Here is a 19,210-nt window from a genome sequence, read left to right as displayed (position 1 = left end):
TATTTGAGAATTTGGGAACCACTTTAAAGTTCTCCTCAGTTTTTCATCCTCAAACTGAGGGCCAAACAGAGGTGATGAATCTCACTCTTTTGGATATGTTGAAAGCTTATGTTAGTAAACATAAGTCACAATGGGAGAAATATCTTCCATTATTGGAGTTTGCTTACAACAATATAGTGCACTCATCCACAGGGAAAGCTCCAAATGAAATATTACAGGGTAAAGTGATTCCTCCTCCAATTATTCGCACTAAAGATAAGATTTTTGCTGCTGATGAGTTTACTTCAGATTTAAAAACTGCAATGGATCAAGTTCGAGCCACTATCAAAGTTGCCCAAGAGCGACAAAAAAAGCAAGCGGATAAACGAAGAAGACCTTTGGCTTTTGAAAAATGTCAATATGTCTTGCTAAAGTTTGATAAAAGCAGGCTCAAACAAGGTTTTGGTCAAAATTCATCTTTTCTAAAGCTCTCCAGTAGATACTTTGGACACTTCAAAGTGATTGAGAAAATAAATGAAGTTTCTTATCGACTTGAGCTTCCTACTCATTGGAAAACACACAATGCTTTTCATGTAAGTTTGCTAAAACCTTACATAGGACCAGAACCAAAGGAACCCATTACTGAAGATCCCCCAGAAGTTGAAGAAACAGAGCAACTCTTGGAACTTGAAAAGATTTTGTTTCTCAAGGATCGAACCACGAGAAGTGGCCTTGTGACACGAAAATTCTTACTAAAATTCAAGAATCTACCCACAACAAATGCACAGTGGGTAGATGAAAATTTCATGAAGGATTACCCAAACATTCTTCAGCCATATCAACAAGCTTTTCAGCTGAGGGCAGCTGAATAAAAGCCAGAGGGCTGTCACTGTCAGAGTGCAGCAGTGCGGAAGCGTAGGACTGAGAGAGAGAGAAGAGAAAGAAAGAGACAGTGGACGATGAAGATCTGCTGTATAAAATGTGCTGAATACAAAGATATGCAGATATATACACGGGCGCAGTGCGCTGGACTGCGTGTCTCCACCTCGACGATGCAACCTGCTGTTCACCTCGAAGTCCGCTGCAGTCTGCATTGTCTCCTGTCTGAAATCTGCGAACAGAGAGGGAATCTGTGCGTGTCACCGGTCTGTAATCTGCGAGCAGAGAAGTGTGGCAGACTGCTCAGAATATCGGTTATAAATAGCCAGAGACAGCCAGGAAATAGGGCGCCAGAAATGCCTAGTCGGCTGCATTAAATGGAGCCGCCTGCCTGTAGTGGGTCGGACTTCCACGTGGCAGTCCGACTGTGTAGTCCGACTGCACCAAGCTGAAGTCTGCTGCCTGGCTGTGATCTCTCTAACACCCCCTCTCAGAGCCTGGGCAGGGCAGAAGCCTGAGGGATCTGGAATGTCTCCGAAGTAGAGCCTGGGGAAGTGCCTTCGTAAACAAATCCGCAAGATTGTCCTCTGTCTTACAGTACTCCACAGTGATGGTCTCATCCAGAAGCTTCTCTCGGATGAAGTGGTACTGGATCTCTATGTGCTTCGTCCGGGAATGAAAAACAGGGTTCCGTGCCAAGGCAATACAACTCTCATTGTCACATCACAGCAAAGTAGGACGAGTCTAGGGGCACCCAAGCTCCTCCAATAATCTCCGAAGCCACACAGCCTCACATGTGGTGGAAGACGCGGCCCGATACTCCGCCTCAGTAGACGAAAGGGCTACCGTGGGCTGCTTCTTGCTACTCCATGAAATAACACCTGCACCCAAGGTAAAACAGTAACCTGTAGTAGACCGCATGTGGTCCACATCACCGGCCCAATCCGAGTCGCTCCAACCTGCAAGTACAAGATCTGAACCATCTGTGCCTGCGGGGTAATGAATCCCTAAATCAGACGTCCCCCTCGAATACCGAAGTATCCTCTGAGCAGCCTGCCAATGCACCGTCTTAGGTTCACTCATGAACCCTGCCAAGAGCCCAACAGCAAAACATAGATCAACCCTAGTGTTGAGAAGCCAAATCAAGGACCCAATCAACTGACGATAGCGGGACGCATCCGCCAAAGGAAAAGCTGAATGGGAAGTGGCCTTCCAATTCGGATCCATAGGAGTAGATAGGGCCCGACATTCCTCCATCTCAAAAGACACCAAGAGCTCCTATACATATCTCTATTGAGAGATGAAGATCCCCCTCTGAGATTGAAAAATCTCATGGCCCAAAAAGAAATGGAGTAGACCCAAGTCCGTCATCTCGAACGTCCGATGTAAAGCTGACTTCGTCTCTTGGACATGCTGTGCATGATCACCTGTGACAATCAAATCATCAACATATAAGACAAAAAGCACACAACCATCCTCGGAAGTGTGAACATACAGCTGTGGATCGGCCTTGGACCGCCGATATCCCAACTGAGATTGGAGGAACGAATCAATCTTCTCGTTCCATGCACGCGGAGCCTGCTTAAGGCCATACAAGGCCTTCTTCAACCTGTAGACTTTCCCATCGGAAGATCCAAAGCCAAGAGGCTGCTCAACATAGATCTCCTCCTTCAAATCACCATTGAGCAAGGCCGACTTCACATCCAACTGGTAAACAGGCCATCTCCTATGGCCAGCCAAAGCAAGAACAGCTCTAATGGTCGCCATACGAGCTGTGGGGGCAAAAGTATCATGACAGTCAATCCCTGGGCACTGTGCAAAACCTTTAGCAACAAGGCGAGCCTTGTGCTTATCCAAAGAACCGTCGCTAAGGTATTTGGTCTTGAAGACCCACTTGACTCCAATCACCTTTTTATTCGGGGGGCGGGGGGCGGGGCACAAGTGACCAAGTGCCATTCCTCTCAATAGCCTCCAACTCGGCTTACATAGCTTTCTTCCATGGTGCGGACTGTAAAGCCTCCTTCACGGAGGTGGGCTCTCGATCCTGCATAACACGGGTCATCAAACAATAGTTGGAGCAAACAAGCTCCGTAGAATGTGCCTGGTGCCGCCGTGACCGCCGCGGACCATCCTGCGGTCCCCACTCCTCAGGAACCCCCTCGATCCCTGAATCACGGAGTGTGTCACGGGCGCAGCGAGGAGGAGGCCGAACCTCCCCTCGTCTTTCTTCATCAGCAGAAGACTCTGGAATATCCACCTGTGGTAACTCCTCAGAGGTGTCCGGTGGAACAGTAGACTCTGTGTCAGAAACAAAATCATAATCAAAAGGCACGGGCTCCAGTGAAACTGTAGAAGGAGCCCAACTCTCCCCTGGATCTCCAAGAACGGGATGCTCCTCACCCGTTGAAGTAGCCGGAACCTCCACAAACCGCACATCACGGCTAGTGTACACATCCCGCTTGACAGGATCATACAGTCGGTAGCCTTGGGACTGGGAGCTGTAGCCAACAAATACCTGTTTGCGAGAAGCTGCTTCAAATTTATCACGGTGAGCCTTGGGGATGTGAACATAGGCATCACACCCAAAGACCCGGAAGTAAGAAACATCTGGCTTCCTCCCAAAATAAGCCTCAAACGGGGTCATCCCTTCCACGGCCGAAGTAGGGAATCGATTAAGGATGTGGACTGCAGTAGCCACAGCCTCGGCCCACAGAACCTGAGGGGTCTGTTGGTGCTCCATCATGGTGCGCGCCATCTCAATCACACTGCGGTTCTTCCGTTCAAGAATGCCATTTTCTTGAGGAGTGTTGATATTGGCAAACTCCTGGTGAATTCCTCTATCTGCACAAAACCGAGCAAACTCATTAGAAACAAATTCACCTCCCTTGTCGGATCGCAAGGTCTTCAATTTCCGGCCCGATCGGTTCTCCTCAAAGAGCAGCCAATCCTTGAAGTGTGAGAAAGCTTTTGACTTTAATGCCAAAGAATAGGCCCATGTCATCCTGCTGTAGTCATCCACGATCAGCATGAAGTACGAGCTCCCACGCAAGGACTCATTCCTCATAGGGCCACAGAGATCCGTAGATACTAGCTCCATCGGTGAAGTAGACCGCCGCGAAGCTGTGTGGGGAATGGCATCCCTATGCTGCTTCCCCCGAATGCAGGAGACACATGGCTGCTGGCTCACCACTATATCCGGCAACCCTCGAACAAGCTGTCCACGTGACGCCCTCCGAAGATAGTCATAGTTCAGGTGACCAAACCGAGCATGCCATAACTCTGACTGTGACTGAGAGGTAAGAAGAAGAGTAGAGAGGGCGGTGGAAGACTTCAGTTTGGAAATGCCGTTCTCCTCATATCCGGATGATAGAACCTTCCTCGATCCACGATCAAGGACTCGCACCGTAGTACTGTCAAACTCCACCAAAAGGCCAAGGGAGCAAATCTTATGAACTGAAAGGAGATGGTACCCTAATCCTGGTACATGCAAAACCTCTGAGGTATGGGTACCACCTCGTCCATCGGGAATAAGCTGCATCTTACCCCGACCTGCAATAGATACTGAAGAGCTGTCTCCAATGAGAATCTGCCCACGCGAGGGTCGCAACTGGGCGACACCATCTGATGAAGGAGTCATGTGCCGTGAGGCACCACTATCAACGATCCACTCTCGAGCCTCGAGAGCCGTCATCGCAGCATCAGAAGCATTCGGTGAAGCGTCCTCAATGACAGCTAAATGAAGAAATGCAACTGATGAGGATGCAACCACCGCTCCAAAATCCTTGGTATCCTTCTTCTTGGTGTCCTTCGTGTCTTTGTCAGGGCAATCCTTCTTCCAATGGCCAGTCTTTCCACAAATATGGCATGTGGAGTCTTTGTCCTTGTCCTTCTTGGACTTGTTATCCCCCTTCTTCTTCTTTTGGTCCTTCCCCTTCTTCTAAGAGGCTTGACCTGTCAACGCCTCCGACTTGGAAGCATTCTCTCCCTTTAACTGTTCCTCTTGGTCCAAGACCATAGGAACCAACTCTTCCCACCGAAGAGTAGACTCTTACCCCGAAGCAATAAGGACAGAGTAAAATGTACCGAATCGTGGCGGCAACTGGGACAAAAGTGTGATCGCCATGTCTTCGGAGGAAATCGGCTTCCCCGCATTCTGAACCTGCATCTGAAGCTGCCTTAGCTTGTTAATGTGCTCTCGTAGCGAAGAAGACTTATTTACGGACAAGGTCCGCATCTGTACCTCCACAGAAACCCGCTTCCTTAGGGTCATCCGATTGTACATCTGATCAAGCTCCAGCCATATCTCCCGAGCCACCGTCAAGTGCTCAATGTGAGCGATCACGGCTGTAGTACATGATAGAAAGAGAAAGGAACAAATCCTGGCATTCGGTTTGTCCCAATGAGACTGGGTCTTGGCCAACTCCGCACGAGCATCGGAAGAGAGTTTGGACTCATCTCTTACCGAAGGCCGGTCAATCTCCTCCTGTACCAGCTCCGCCAAATCATAGGACTCAAGGATGGCTAACATCATGACGCGCCAAATGCGGTAGTTGTCGCCGTCGAGCTTCTGATCTGCAGGAAGAGCCGGTAAGACAGGCACCTTCCGGTCCATAATCGCCTGGAACTCCAAGTCAATCTGTGTAGACATCTTCACCTGTAATGCCTTCACAAACACAAAAGCAGCCCCCTCTGACTAGGAAAACTCAACCTGCTAAGGCTCTTCCGCGTCCTGAACCTTCTTCACCCGCCGGAGGCGATGAAAAAGCAAAACCTGCACTTGTAGGCTGAAAACTCAAACTTCCTCCGCGTCAAACAGCAGCAAATCCACCACCTGGACTCCTTTCCTGTGCGCCCACACTCGTTTCAACCTTGTTCCAAGGTGCAACCCTCCTATCTGCCCTTAAACGCAAAAACGCAAATTTATGTCGCGATAGAAACTCCTCTTTAGGTTGATTCTGCGCTCAGTCAGCCCTCAAACACTGCTCTGATAGCATGTCAGAGTGCAGCGGTGCGGAAGCGTAGGACTGAGAGAGAGAGAACGCAGAGAGAAAAGAGAGAGAAAGAGACAATGAACGATGAAGATCTGCTGTATAAAGTGTGCTGAATACAAAGATATGCAGATATATACACGGGCGCAGTGCGCTGGACTGCATGTCTCCACCTCGACGATGCAACCTGCTGTTCACCTCGAAGTCCGCTGCAGTCTCCACTGTCTCCTGTCTGAAATCTGCGAACAGAGACGGAATCTGTGCGTGTCACCGGTCTGTAATCTACGAGCAGAGAAGTGTGGCAGACTGCTGAGAATGTCGACTATAAATAGCCAGAGACAGCCAGGAAATAGGGCACCAGAAATGCCCAGTCGGCTGCATTAAATGTAGCCGACTGCATTAAATGCAGACGACTGCCTACAGTGAGTCGGACTGCCACGTGGCAGTCCGACTGCATGCAATCCGACTGCACCAGGCTAAAGTCTGCTACCTGGCTGTGATCTCTCTAACAGTCACAACTCTATAGAAACAGAATTTGTATCCTTTTTCATTAATTTGTCTATATAATGATTTATTAAATTTATTTCCTTTGCACTAATTAGATATAAAGAAAAGTGCATTGGAGCTGGCCACTGATGAGTGGTCACAGGTTATGGTGGACCCACGCGGTGGGTTAGAGAAAAGATAGTTCACACTTCCACCTATATGGCCCGATTGGGCGCTTGTGACTAGAACTCACACATATCAGGGTTAGACTCGCACACAGAAAGGATTGATGCCTTGAAGTGTGGGCTAGATCCACCAGAACAGATAGTTACAATCAACAAGATGGCATGATCATGAAATGCTTGTATAATGTGCATGTGTGGGCTGAAAGCTTGAAATGCACATTTCTTTGCATAGGAAAGTCACATGAAGATTCAGATATCATTTTTGCGATGTACACGGAAAAAGCTTTCATATGACACCCATATTGGGGGGATCCCTAAATTTTAGGAGCCTCGAATTAGCCTAAAAATGTTTGTCCTAAAAAATAGGGATGTCATTCTAAAAATAGTAAGTTCTGTACTCTGACTGTGCTTACTAAATTTGGTTGTTTCTATTCTTGACAGTATTCAACCCAAAAAGGAAGGCCATAGAGAAGAGACAAGTGTCAAGACACTTGTTACATAAGTTTCCAAGTGTCCCACCACTTGTCACATCTCATGACATGTGGCTGGACACTTGTCTTGTGCTACTCCACTTTCCCCTTTTGTACTAGCTCTTCCCTCTCCTATAAATAAGAGCTCGTTTTTCTTCATTCAGCATCATTTTTCTTTGCTATAAACTCATGTACAGCACCCACAGATAGCCAGAAACTGGCCCCATCCATCCCCATCATCATCCCCCACTTCTCCATTATCAAATTCCTCCATATTCCCTCTTCTATCACTACTGTTTTACAGGATAGCAAGCCTGTAAATTCATTACAGCACCTCCTTCTCGAGCTCTTTCTTCCATTTTAGCAACAAGAAGCAAGCCCTATCCATGTACTGCTGATCAACGATGTAGAAAGGCTGATTTCCCCTCTTTCTTCTCTCATACTGTAAAGAAATCAGTTCTTATCATTCCATAATAGATAATGCATGTGTGTTTGTACATCTTTGCATGATCTTCTGAGAGTGAGAATTACATCTCCTCACTCTCAGGTTGATTGTAACTGAGCTCTTCCCTAAGGGACTTGGGTTGAGCAAAAATACATTCCTTCGAGGGGGGGTTGCCCATCTTCAACCCTCAATCTTGTCTCCATTACTTTTACATTTTCATGGCTGTAATTTTGTGAGTAATTTTCATTTTCAGCTTAAAGTGTTCATTCTCTTTTATATTAAATCTCGAAAGCAAGCGAATATCATAATTGTTAAGTATACTACGTTGTTCGGGGCGTTTACACTTGCACATGGAGTCCACACAATTGTAGGGAACTCTGCCTCAAGCAAACAGCCCATGCGCCAACAATTCGATGCATTGTCAACAATAACTTGCACCATATTTGAGGGGCCCACCTACAACCAAAATTTACAAATTACAAGTTATGTATAAATCAAATTTCAATTATGAGTCATGATATTATCATAATGAAAGAAAGTGAAACAAATTTAAAACGCAAATTGCAATGTATACCTCAATGATAGCTTGTTGAATGTGGTGATAGATGAATGCGCCCGTCGTTTTTCTCCCCCTCTTCCCGGTATCTACGGCTCGCAAAGAGTAAGTGCTGAGGGGATATGAGACGAGTATGTTAATGATGCCCCGTTTCTTACGATCACTCCATCCGTTGGTGAGAATGAAGCAACCATATTTTATCCATGCAACCCAAATAGGATCAAGGACTCTATCAATCCTCTCCTCCTCTTCATCAATCTTTCTCGTCCTCATGCCGTTGTATGTGACACCGATCCATCCTTCATATAAACCCACATTGGCAATGGCTTTTACCATCTTCTTCCATTGCTCTTGCTTTAGGACATTGAATGCAAGATTGCACTCAATCACCGTGCGTGCAATTTCAATGTCCGCAAGTCGTTGCCTTTCTCTAAGAAAGGCAATCGATCCACGCACATGACCGGGAGCTTGAGAGAGAGACGATTGTCTCTCCGGCACCACATGAGCCTCCACTCTTAGTCTTTTACCGGAGCCGGATGCGGATGTGGAAACCCCCCCCCCCCCCTCCAAACCAATGGTAGAGGCCTCTCCCGCATCGGTTGAAGATACGCCCACATTGGATGCTTCCTCGTTAGTAGGGATAGAAGTTGGTGCTGATAAGCCACTTCCTCCTCCTCTTGTGAGTCCCCCCTCTCATCTTGGCGAAAATCTTCTCCACAATGTTTTGAGGGATCTCGTTGCATGGTGTAACTTTCCCCCCGTCTTGGAAAGATGTTGAAGAAGCCGAGTTGCACCACTTGTATAGCGCTTCCCGCAATACTTGCATGTCCAATGGTAAAACTTGGACTTCTTTGTGTTCCTCTCCACATGGATCGTATGCAAATTGAAGGCCTCGTGCTTCTCACAAGTCATGGTGCCGATAACGAATAAACGAGGCCCGAGAGAGAGAGAGAGAGAGACATGCTTGAGTCTCGACTCTTGAAACTTGAGTCTTGAGAGTTGAAAGGGAGGGAGACTCAAGAGGCCCAAGGATTGGGGTAAAGTTGAAAGAGCAAGAGTGAGAGAGAGGAAATGGGAGATGAGAATGGCAAGTGCTTTGATAGGGTGCGGGATAGAGGCCCGAGGGCTGAGGGGATGGGAGATGAGATTTGAGAATGGCAAATGCTTCGATAGGGTGCAGGAAAGAGGAAGATGAGAATGGTAACTTGTAAGTGCTTTGCTGAATTGGTGTGGAAGTATGAAGGAGAGAAGCACCTTTTTGTAGATGAGAGAAGGGTCAAAGTTCAAAGTTCAAACAGTCAAAGAGAGAACGAATCCAAAGAGAGGGCTGCAAGCTAGAGCCTGGAAGGAATCCAAAGAGGAGCACCTTTTGCATGGCTGGAATTTGGAAAATCTTGAATGGATTGGCAAGGTAGCACTACAGACATGCTATTAAAGAAGGATATTATGAACTACCTGTACAGAAGCCTCCATGCTGCCAACTTCATTGACTTCTGTGACTCTATATCTTTGTCTGGCTTGAAATCATGGAAGACAGTGCAAAACATTTGCTCTCTATGCTTTCTTTTTATCTCTTGGGTGTATTGGAAGAACAAATCGTATTCCACTCAAATGTTAAAGTAGTCCTCCCAACTCAAAAGCAATCTCTTTCCGCCGTCTTGCAACATGGCCCAAAAGGTCTTTTGTCTTACCCAACTTTGAAATGGTGCATTTCCATCTGCTAGAATCAAAGATATGTTGATTAATACCAATTCGTCAAACTTATGATGCACATAATCATCGATGACAAGGAAATGCAGTATCAAGACTTAGGAGATAACGAGAATCTAGATGAGGATAGTTTAGAGGATGAGTAAAAAGACTACTATTCCTCTAGTGATCAAAGCAAAGAAAAGATCGACGTGATAGAGTACAACACTGAGGGGCATATGATTGAACAAATACGGGTAGAATCCAAAATGCAGAAGAAAAGCATCTTCAAAGTCAAGAAACAAGTCATGCGAATGGATTGGGATTGCACTTGGTTGAAGCACATAGGAGCGATTGATTATGAATGAGCAGGTCTTGCCCAACCAAGTGTTGCACTAGTACTCAAAACGGAATCACCATCAGAGCTACGACATCCAGTAGAGACTCCCTCTTCTAGCAAAGACGCAGAGTTTGATTCTGAGTTGGAAGTAAGCTCAGACAGAGATCTTAAGATACCCTGACCACCTAACACCAAATGCACCAAAGGAGACATACCAGACCACCTAAGGCGCCAAAGGTTGAAGGAGAAAAGGAGGAAACAACTTAGGGATCTGCAAGCTAAGGAAGTAGAGGAAGCCACAAGACCTACCAAAATGATTCATGAGATTTAAGAAAGGCAATAGGATAGTAGTCTTGCTAGGAGCCAAAAGATAAGGGAAAGTGAGGGAGCCTATAGAAGGACCCGCTAAAGTCAAGGATGTCAATCTATCTAAGGTAGGGGAGACACACCGACCTGTTTTCGTAGCCGACAACTTGATCGAGAATGACAAGGCAACTCTTATTGCTCTCTTGCAAGAGTACATAGATGTGTTCTCTCAGTCCATTGATGAGCTGAAAGGGGTAGATCTGAGTATAGTAACTCATAACATCCCGATGACACCTGATGCAACGTTGGTCAAGCAGTGACCGTATGTGATGAATCCCAAACATGCTCACGCCATTAAAGAGAAAATCAATAAGTCATAAAGAGCAAGATTCATTTATAAAATTGAGTACACAAATTGGGTGTCACCCATAGTGATTGTATTGAAGAAGAATAGAAAGATTAGACCACGTGTCAATTACAAGAAAGTCAATGTTACTGCCATGAAGAGAGACAATTGGTGACTTTGCAAGTCAAGTTCATGTACGGGCAGATGGAGAGGAGGGCTATACAAAATCTGCCAAAAGAGTGTGAGGACTGGGCAAACGTGCAGGAGGATTAGTGCATATATGAGGATTACCAGATAGAGCAACAGTGGGATGAGGAGGTATATCGAAGATGCCCTATTTTCCTTGACTATCCAAAAGGTGAATACCCCTCCAATGAGAAAAGTTTGTACCAAAAATACTCAAGGAAAAAACAAACACAAGAGACACAAATCAATTGGCCTTTATCCGCTTTGATGGAGATGGAAAATGCCCCAAATTCAATTATTTGCTGGTCCCTCCACTTGAATAGGCTAAAAACAGCTTCAGCCTTGTTGAATCCAAGACTTGGAGCTTTCAATTTCTGGCACGCTTCTCGAGGCTACTGCTAAAATCTAATTTCTGCTACATATTAGAATTTACAACAAAGAAATCTGAATTTTCTCAACCTCCAAGGATCCAAATGATAAGATCTTCGGAGCAAAGCTGTGAAATGGCTGGGAGATGAGAGGGAAGGCTGTAAAGAGAGAAAATTCAGAGTTTTGTCAAGAAAAATGACTGAAAATCTGTCAAATGCAGCTCCTGTTCTGTCACAATAGCTTGTAGATGCAAAGAACTGAAGAAAATCAATCATTTCCTACTGCTGCCCTATCTCAATAGCCTGTAGATGCTGTCACCTGCTGTTGATTGGTCTTCTCTTGCCCTTGGCAACCTTAGAAGGTCCTCCAATGGCTGCAAATCAGACCAGCAGCCTCTCGTCCCTCTCTCTTGCAAGCTGAATTTATAAAAATGCTTCTCTCCAACCTCTAAAGACGTTTTTCAATCTTGCATTGGCATTTTTAACAAGTGGCAACCTTCCCAAATGGTTTTTCCAGCATTTTTCATAATTAAATATAATTTTCAATCTTTAAAGACGGAAAATTAATCTAATAATTATTTTGGTGCCTTGAAAAATAATTTGACTGGCCAATAATTAAATTGGCTAAGCAACTTCCATTCCCGAGTGTGTCTCTACGCCATCTTTGACCATCAGATTGACGTTAGGTACCATTAAACGTCACTTCTCTAGTGTCACCAACTGACACTTATGGTCAAATTGATAACCAGGGCCAACAACTGACACCAGATACCACCAAGTACCTGTGCGGCATAACTTATAGTAACTTTTCCCTTTGACATCCTCTGATTTCTTCGGATCCAGGGCTCGTAAATTTACTTTAACCCCAGTTGCACCTCAGGTGTGCAACATTTACTTAATCATGTGATTAAAAATTAATCCACGTGTTGAGTGAGATTTCAAAAATACATATCCTCATGACAGTATTTCCACCCTAAAAGATAATAAGGACATTTATGCCTATAACAAGCAATTCATGTATTGCCCTGCGCCCTAACCCGCACTTAGCAAGATTTCAAATGCTTTTCCAAGTCTGTTTAGACTTTAGAATTTGTATCGACAAATTCTTATCAATGTCTAACAAGTCCTACAGACTTTCAATATTTATTTAATTTTCTAATACTAATAGTTTTAAGGTTGTTAAGTACTTCATTGTAGTTTTCCCTTCAACATTCTCGATATTTTAGGTTAGGTTTTCTCATTGATTCATACATGGGTCAACTCATGATATTGATCATCTTGCTAATATAATCATTAATATTAACATTATGCGTGTTTTCAATAAAAAAATATTTTTTATTTTATTGTACTCATATTCTATGGTTTAATCATCGATGTCTGACCATTTGCTGAACTGTCAATGTTATCTAGAAAGATCAATTTTCTTTTATCTATGTCCTAAGTGCGATGTTGATTGTTTTTATAAAAACTTTATTCAAGGCAATGCAGAAATCATAAGTACAATTTTTCTTTCATCTTTCAGTCATCAAATCTCTCCTTTTTAAGGAGATTGGATGTAAAAGGCTCTGGTCTCGAATTTTATAATGACTGCATATATAGAAAGCATGCAAAGTCTCCTTATTACTCTGGTTTCGTTAAGAAGTCCAATGCTCTTAATTTAGTACACTCTGATGTATGCACTATGTCTGTCAATTCATATGGGGGTGCACAATACTTTGTTACTTTTATTTATGATTTCAATAAAAAGTCATGGGTATATGTGTTAAAGAGCAAAAAGAAAGTGCTGGATGACTTTAAAAGGTTTCATGCTTTTGTTATCACACAAAAAGGGCTTAAGTTAAAAGCTATAAGAACGGATAATGGGAGCCAGTATATTTCTGATGAGTTCAAAAAGTTTTATGAGATGCATGGCATTAAGAGGGAGTTGACAACCCCTTATAATCCTACATCAAATGGCGTGGCTAAAAAATATAATTGAACACTTTGTGAGAGAGCCAAATACATACTATCCTCAGCTAATCTCCCGCAACAGCTCTAGGGAGAGGCTCTTAAGATTGCAATTCTATATGCAATTGCTCTCCCAATCGTGCATTGGAAAATGGCATTCTTAAAGAGGTTTGGTCTGGCAAAGCTGCTTCATATGACCATTTGCGTGTCTTTGGTTTTGGATTTATAGAGTTTAGCTCCCTCAGGGCAAGAAGATAGTATGCAGCCGAGACGTAGTATTTAATAAGACAAAGTTACTGAAACTACACAGGATGACCTTGACAAAAAGAAAGTCAAATTTCAGCATGAACAACCAGCCATTCAGCAATCATCAACTGAAGATTCTATTCCTTTTGATGTTGAAAATGAGCAAAAACCCATTGTGCTACAACCCAAAGATAATGGACAGCAAATAAATGCACAAGATGGAATAGAACCGCAAGAAGAACATGCTGAAAACAGGTTACAACAACAAGGAAATGCTGAAAATCAGTCACCTAGTGATTCTATGCACATACCTAAGGATGTAGGCCCATTATCTGACAATACAGATCGTTGGGTAAGAAGGTCCACAAGTGTCAAAAGACAACCACAGAGACTTTCAATCATCTTTGGATTGCATTTTGTTGATTGATGAAGGTGATCCTCTGACATTTAGAGAGGCACAATCGTGTGAAAACAAGAGAAAGTGGAAGCTTGCTATGCAAGAAGAGATGAAGTCTCTGTATGCAAATGACACATGGGAGCTTGTACCTATGCCCAAGGATAGGAAAGGTATCCCTAATAAATGGATTTACAAAGTGAAATGTATTGATGGAAAGCCCAAGTACAAGGCATGTTTGGTTGCTAAGGGCTATACACAGAAGGAAGGCAAAGATTTCCACGAGATCTTTTCACCAGTGGTGAAGATGACTACGCTCCGTGTTTTATTTGCTCTCACTACATCCTTGGATTTAGAGTTGGATCAGATAGATGTGAAGACTGCTTTTCTTCATGGTGACTCGGATGAAGAGTTGTACATGAAACAACCAAAAGGTTTTGCTATTCCAGGGAAAGAGCATAGTGGTACAAAAAGTTTAATACCTTCATGCTCAGCCACGGATTTAAACGCAATCCTGCAGATCACTCCTTATACACTAAAAAGGCTAATGATAGAAGCCTTATTGTACTAGTGTTATATGTGGATGACATATTGGTTGCAGGAGAGCATAAGAGTACTTTGAATGCTCTTAAAAGACAACTGAGTTTAGCCTTCTCAATGAAAGATATGAGGGCAGCTGAACACATTTTGGGCATGTGCATCAAAAGAGATAGAGAGCAGCACTTGTTGTTTATCTCACTATACAAGTATATTAGCAAAGTACTTGACAGGTTTAATATGGCTAATGCTAAGCCTCGTGGTGTGCCTTTACAACCACATACAAAGCTTAGCAAAGTTGATTACCCAAAGGATGATGTAGCTGCTAGTGCTATGAAGGACATACCTTATGCATCAACCTGTGGATCTTTGATATATGCCATGGTTACAACTCGCCTCCACATTTCTCATGTAGTGGAAGTTGCTAGTAGATTCATGTCTAACCCTGGCAAGTCACATTAGGAAGCACTGAACGTATCTTCAAATACTTAAAAGGTACACAAGAGAAATGTATATACTATGAAAAGGGTACACTAGAGTTGCAAGGATTTTGTGATTTAGACATGGCAAAAGATCTTGACACTGGAAAATCTACTAGTGGGTATGTCTTTGCTTTGGCTAGTGTGGCTATCTCTTGGTGTTCAAGGTTACAAAAAATTATAGCACTTAGTACTACAAAGACTAAATATATTTTATCCACAGAAGCTTCTAAGAAAGATATTTGACTTGGTCGTCTCAGCAAGGATTTTGGTCTTTCTTCACGTACTCCAATGCTTGGTTGTGATAGCCACAGTACAGTATAACTGGCTAAAAATGCCATATTCCATACACGTACCAAACACATAGATGTTCGATACCACTTCATTTGATAGGTCTTGGATGATGGTCTTATCACAGTAACTAAGATCAAATTCCAAGATAACCCTACACATATTCTCACTAAGAGTCTTACAAAGGCTCAACATGAGCATTGCATCCAATTAGTGGAAATTGGTTAGCTTAAAGATACCACTTCGAGCCTTTAAGTGGGAGGTTATTGGATGTAAAGTCCCTTCATCTCCATGTATCAAGTTATACAGGTGTGAACACACCCTTATTGTACCCTAACATATAAATACATTTTTTATTCTTTGTGTACCATCACAATTTGGTACACCTATCTCTATATTCACTCTCTCCCACACTTCAAGCAATTCTCAAAATAATCCGACCATTGATAATGAGCAACAGTAAAAAGTGTTGTTGAAACCCTAATTTACAACAACATTTAGGGATTCTCAACCACCTCAAGATCCGTGCCCAATAATTGAAGACTCACAAAATTGTGAATTAGGAATTTAAAGCAAATCTAAAGAGTGAACCCATTCCCATTTTTTGTTCCACATCATAGCAGCTAGAAACATCAAAAACGTTTAGAAACAAAACGTCAGAAACGTGTTTCGTAAGTTTCTTTCAAGAGGGGGTAAAATAAGAAACGTGGGTTTTTTTATATAGGGATTTTTAATAGTTTTGACTAGGAAAAGAGATTCTAAACCTCTATGGAACTCTCTTAAACAAAGAATGGCTAATTGAGCTTGCGTGATAATAGAGTCAATTGAGAATAATACATTATACATTATATATCCATGATCCATTATTGACCTATCACTTATAAAAAACCATGTTTTGGGTTACAACTTACCAAAAAAAAATTAAAAAATAAAAATGCCCACGTTTTTTACTCTCAGAAACGTTTCGTAAGTTTCAAATTTAAAGAAACGTGTTTCTTAACTGCTATGGTCCACATGGAAGAGCTAAGCATTGAATTTTACACATACACACACACACACACACACACATACACACACACATATATATATAATGTGTATATTAAAAAAATATGGAAGGGAGATAGAGAGAGGAGAGGAAGAGAGATGAGAAAAAGGGATAGGGAGAGAGAGTGGAAGAGAAAAAGGAAGAGAAAGAGAGAGAGGGATAGGGAGAGAGGAGGGAGGAGGGAGGAGGAAGAGAAGGTGAGGGAAAGGGAGAGATAGAAGGAGAGTAGATGATGAAGCTTGAATGGAGGCTTGAGCTCAAGTGAGGGAGATTAAAGAAGATGGGAGACTGATTTGTGTTATGAGATGAGAGGGGACTCGAGGTGCTGCTCTTTTACAATGGCTATGGTGAGGAAGAAGAATCAAGATAAGAACTTGGAAAGTTTGAACTTTGAAGTGTGAAAGAGTAGATGAGGGTTGAAAGAAGAGACAACTTACAAGTTTGAAGTTAAAACAGCGACATAAAAGAGACATTTTTTCAAAGAAAAACACCAACAACCACTCTAAAATGATCAATTTTTTTTTAACAATTTGAACGCACGGAACCTATACAGTACCGTACAAAATACACCATACGCGAATGAAATGCAATCCCAATGATGAGGGTTGCAAAGGGATGAAGTTCGAAGTGTTTTGCGGTGAGTAAGTTATATTGAAAGCCTAGACTTTCATTCAACAATTTGATGCAAGTCTAGACTTTCATTCAACAATTTGATGCAGCCTATTTGAGAGGCAACTTCACCCAATCAACCAAGATTTGAAAGTTGGACACTTTCTTAAAGGGAAATGCATTGCAATAGTGGTCAACACTCTTGATGCAAGATAGAGCACAGTCAACATAGGTTGAGTTTGAGCAATTGTTTGTTTCAACTTGGTTGACAAGTAACAACATGGCATAAGCTTTACAACACAATGCAAGAATCTTGAGCAATATAATAATAAGTTTTGGAAAGCACAACTGCCCACTACTTCTTATCGTGTTGTGCTCCACATAGAGAAGTACTGTTGTGGAGTTCCCAAGGAAATCAAAAACTTTTTCATAAAGACCACTGTGACCCGCATATCACAACTCATAGAAACTGCATGTATAGTGGATGCTTTGCTATGTGGAAAGTCTACGGGCTTCAAGGACGATAACGATCAGCCACCCAAGAAGTCTTCCTAGGATGAGAAGAGGGGCAGGTCTGAAAATAGGGCTAAAAAGAGATAAAAACAGTAAGAAAATACTTCAAAAATGACTGCCCAACACAAGGAACTAATGGCTGCAAATAAGTATATTGTATGTGAAGAAGAGACTGTCCAAAAAAGCAGCAAGCTAGCAATGCTAAAAATAAGGGTAATCCTAAGGGGACAAAGCCCAAAACCTCAGCTAGTTTGATTCCTGATGCAGTTAGTAATCAGCCCAACGATGATGCAATGGAACTTTGTAGAGCATAGGGCAAAGTTAGAGATCATCATGCATTGATCTTTTTTTACAACAAAGCACGAGCAAGCTTTACCTCTACAAATATGGTTGCCTATCTAGGCCTCAAGGAGGATGAGATGGCACCCATGGGAGAGATTGGTATGGCATGCAAGGGCTATGCAAAGCCTACCACACATATTATTGGGAAGCTTCGCTTGCACATTTACAGTTATGTAGACGACGTATTGTTTGGAATACCTTGGTGTCTCCATGTGCATGCAATAATCAACTCCCATGACAAAGTTAGTACTCTTCAACATGAGGGCAAGACCCATACTCTTGATGTAAAATTGAAAGGATAATCTATCCCTATTGTATGAGCTTCTACCATATCAAGAGTAATGAAAATTTATCTTTCAGCATACTAGGTTTTTACAAAGGATAAACACGATAATGAAAGTGTTGGAAATGTGATTAAGTTGGATAAGAATCTTGCCTTTCTAAAAATGTATATTGATTGATTTTCTCAATTACTTTTAAGACAATTACCACCTAAAAGGCCAGGGAACCATGCCATAGATTTGACCCCCAACAATAGCACTCCTAATAAGCCACCAAACATGGTGAGTACAACCTAGTAGGAGAAGATTATGAGCCAAGTGAATGAACTGTTAGAGAAGGGGCTAATTTAGCCCAGCTCATCTCCTTATTTCTCTCTAGTGCTTTTGGTGTAAAAGAAGGATAGCTCATGGCATATGTGCATTAACTATTGTGTGTTGAATAAGATCAAGATCAAAAATCGATTTCCAATTCCTAGGATCACTAATATCTTGGATAGATTACAAGGGTCAACCATTTTCAACCACATTGATTTGAAAAGTGGATACCATCAGATACACATTAGGCATGAGGATGTGTCTAAGACAGCCTTTCGTACTTCTTTTGTCTTTATGAGTTTGTTTTCATGTCCTTTGGCTTAAGAATGCTCCTGCCACTTTCAATCAAATGATTGCCAAAAATTTTATACTACAACTTTTGTGGATACATTCGTTGATGACATGTTAGTATTTTCAAACAATGAGGCACGTCCTTAAATTCCCAAATTTTCTATTTGTTACCCATAACAGCCAACCTAAATGAGTGTGCCATTACTGAAATGCAAGTACAGTGAGCATCCAAAAAGGGCACAAATACTCTGATGATGCCCATAATATGGAGCTCGCATAAACTCAATAAGTTGCCTGGGATTCAGAAGGAAAAATTGTCATGAGTATCTTCATAAACTACGATCCACATGTACAATGATGTTTGTAACTTATGCAGCTTTGGGCCTTCCACACCTTCTTCAGCTCCATGAAATATAAAGAATAATACGAGACCTTAAATGCTCAAATTTCCTATTTGCTAACCACAAAATATATTGCCTCAAAATCCTTCATGAAACAATCAAAAGAGTTTTCTAGAATTAAGCATCACTGCCAACCCATACCTGTAGTGTGATGATATCATCTTTGCTGAAAGGCTCATCTGTCAAAAGATCCTTCCAGTTTTTTGGTTTCACATTGAGCTCCCTCACTGCCTGCAACCATCTCGTGCGTATCAGGCTGGACAAGTTTTAAACACAAAACAAAAACCATAAGAAAC

General features: G+C 42.6%; 1 protein-coding gene across 7 annotated transcripts in view; it reads right to left on the bottom strand.

Moving 5' to 3' along the window:
* PUB49 (plant U-box 49) overlaps positions 1-19,210 on the bottom strand; it is a 93,908-nt gene that overhangs the window by 38,134 nt on the left and 36,564 nt on the right. For 4 of the 7 annotated variants that reach the window (XR_015692687.1, XR_015692686.1, XM_087689839.1 and 1 more), the window contains exon 5: positions 19,056-19,145. Coding sequence is in view for 5 of the 7 variants with exons in the window: in XM_087689839.1 (XP_087545965.1) it covers positions 19,056-19,145 (90 nt within the window). In the remaining 2 variants the exon portion in view is untranslated. Of the gene's footprint in view, positions 1-7,774; positions 7,889-8,006; positions 8,277-19,055; positions 19,171-19,210 lie in introns of those variants that run through there. The other 3 variants (XM_087689842.1, XM_087689841.1, XM_087689840.1) reach the window with 2 other exon arrangements.

The sequence above is a fragment of the Lygodium microphyllum genome, chromosome 12 (genome assembly GCF_053477565.2).
Source record: "Lygodium microphyllum isolate KBCC chromosome 12, Lygodium_microphyllum_v1.1.10, whole genome shotgun sequence".
Classification (NCBI taxonomy): Eukaryota; Viridiplantae; Streptophyta; class Polypodiopsida; order Schizaeales; family Lygodiaceae; genus Lygodium; species Lygodium microphyllum.
Note: the sequence above shows the minus strand (reverse complement) of the source record. Positions and strands in the feature narration are given on the sequence as shown.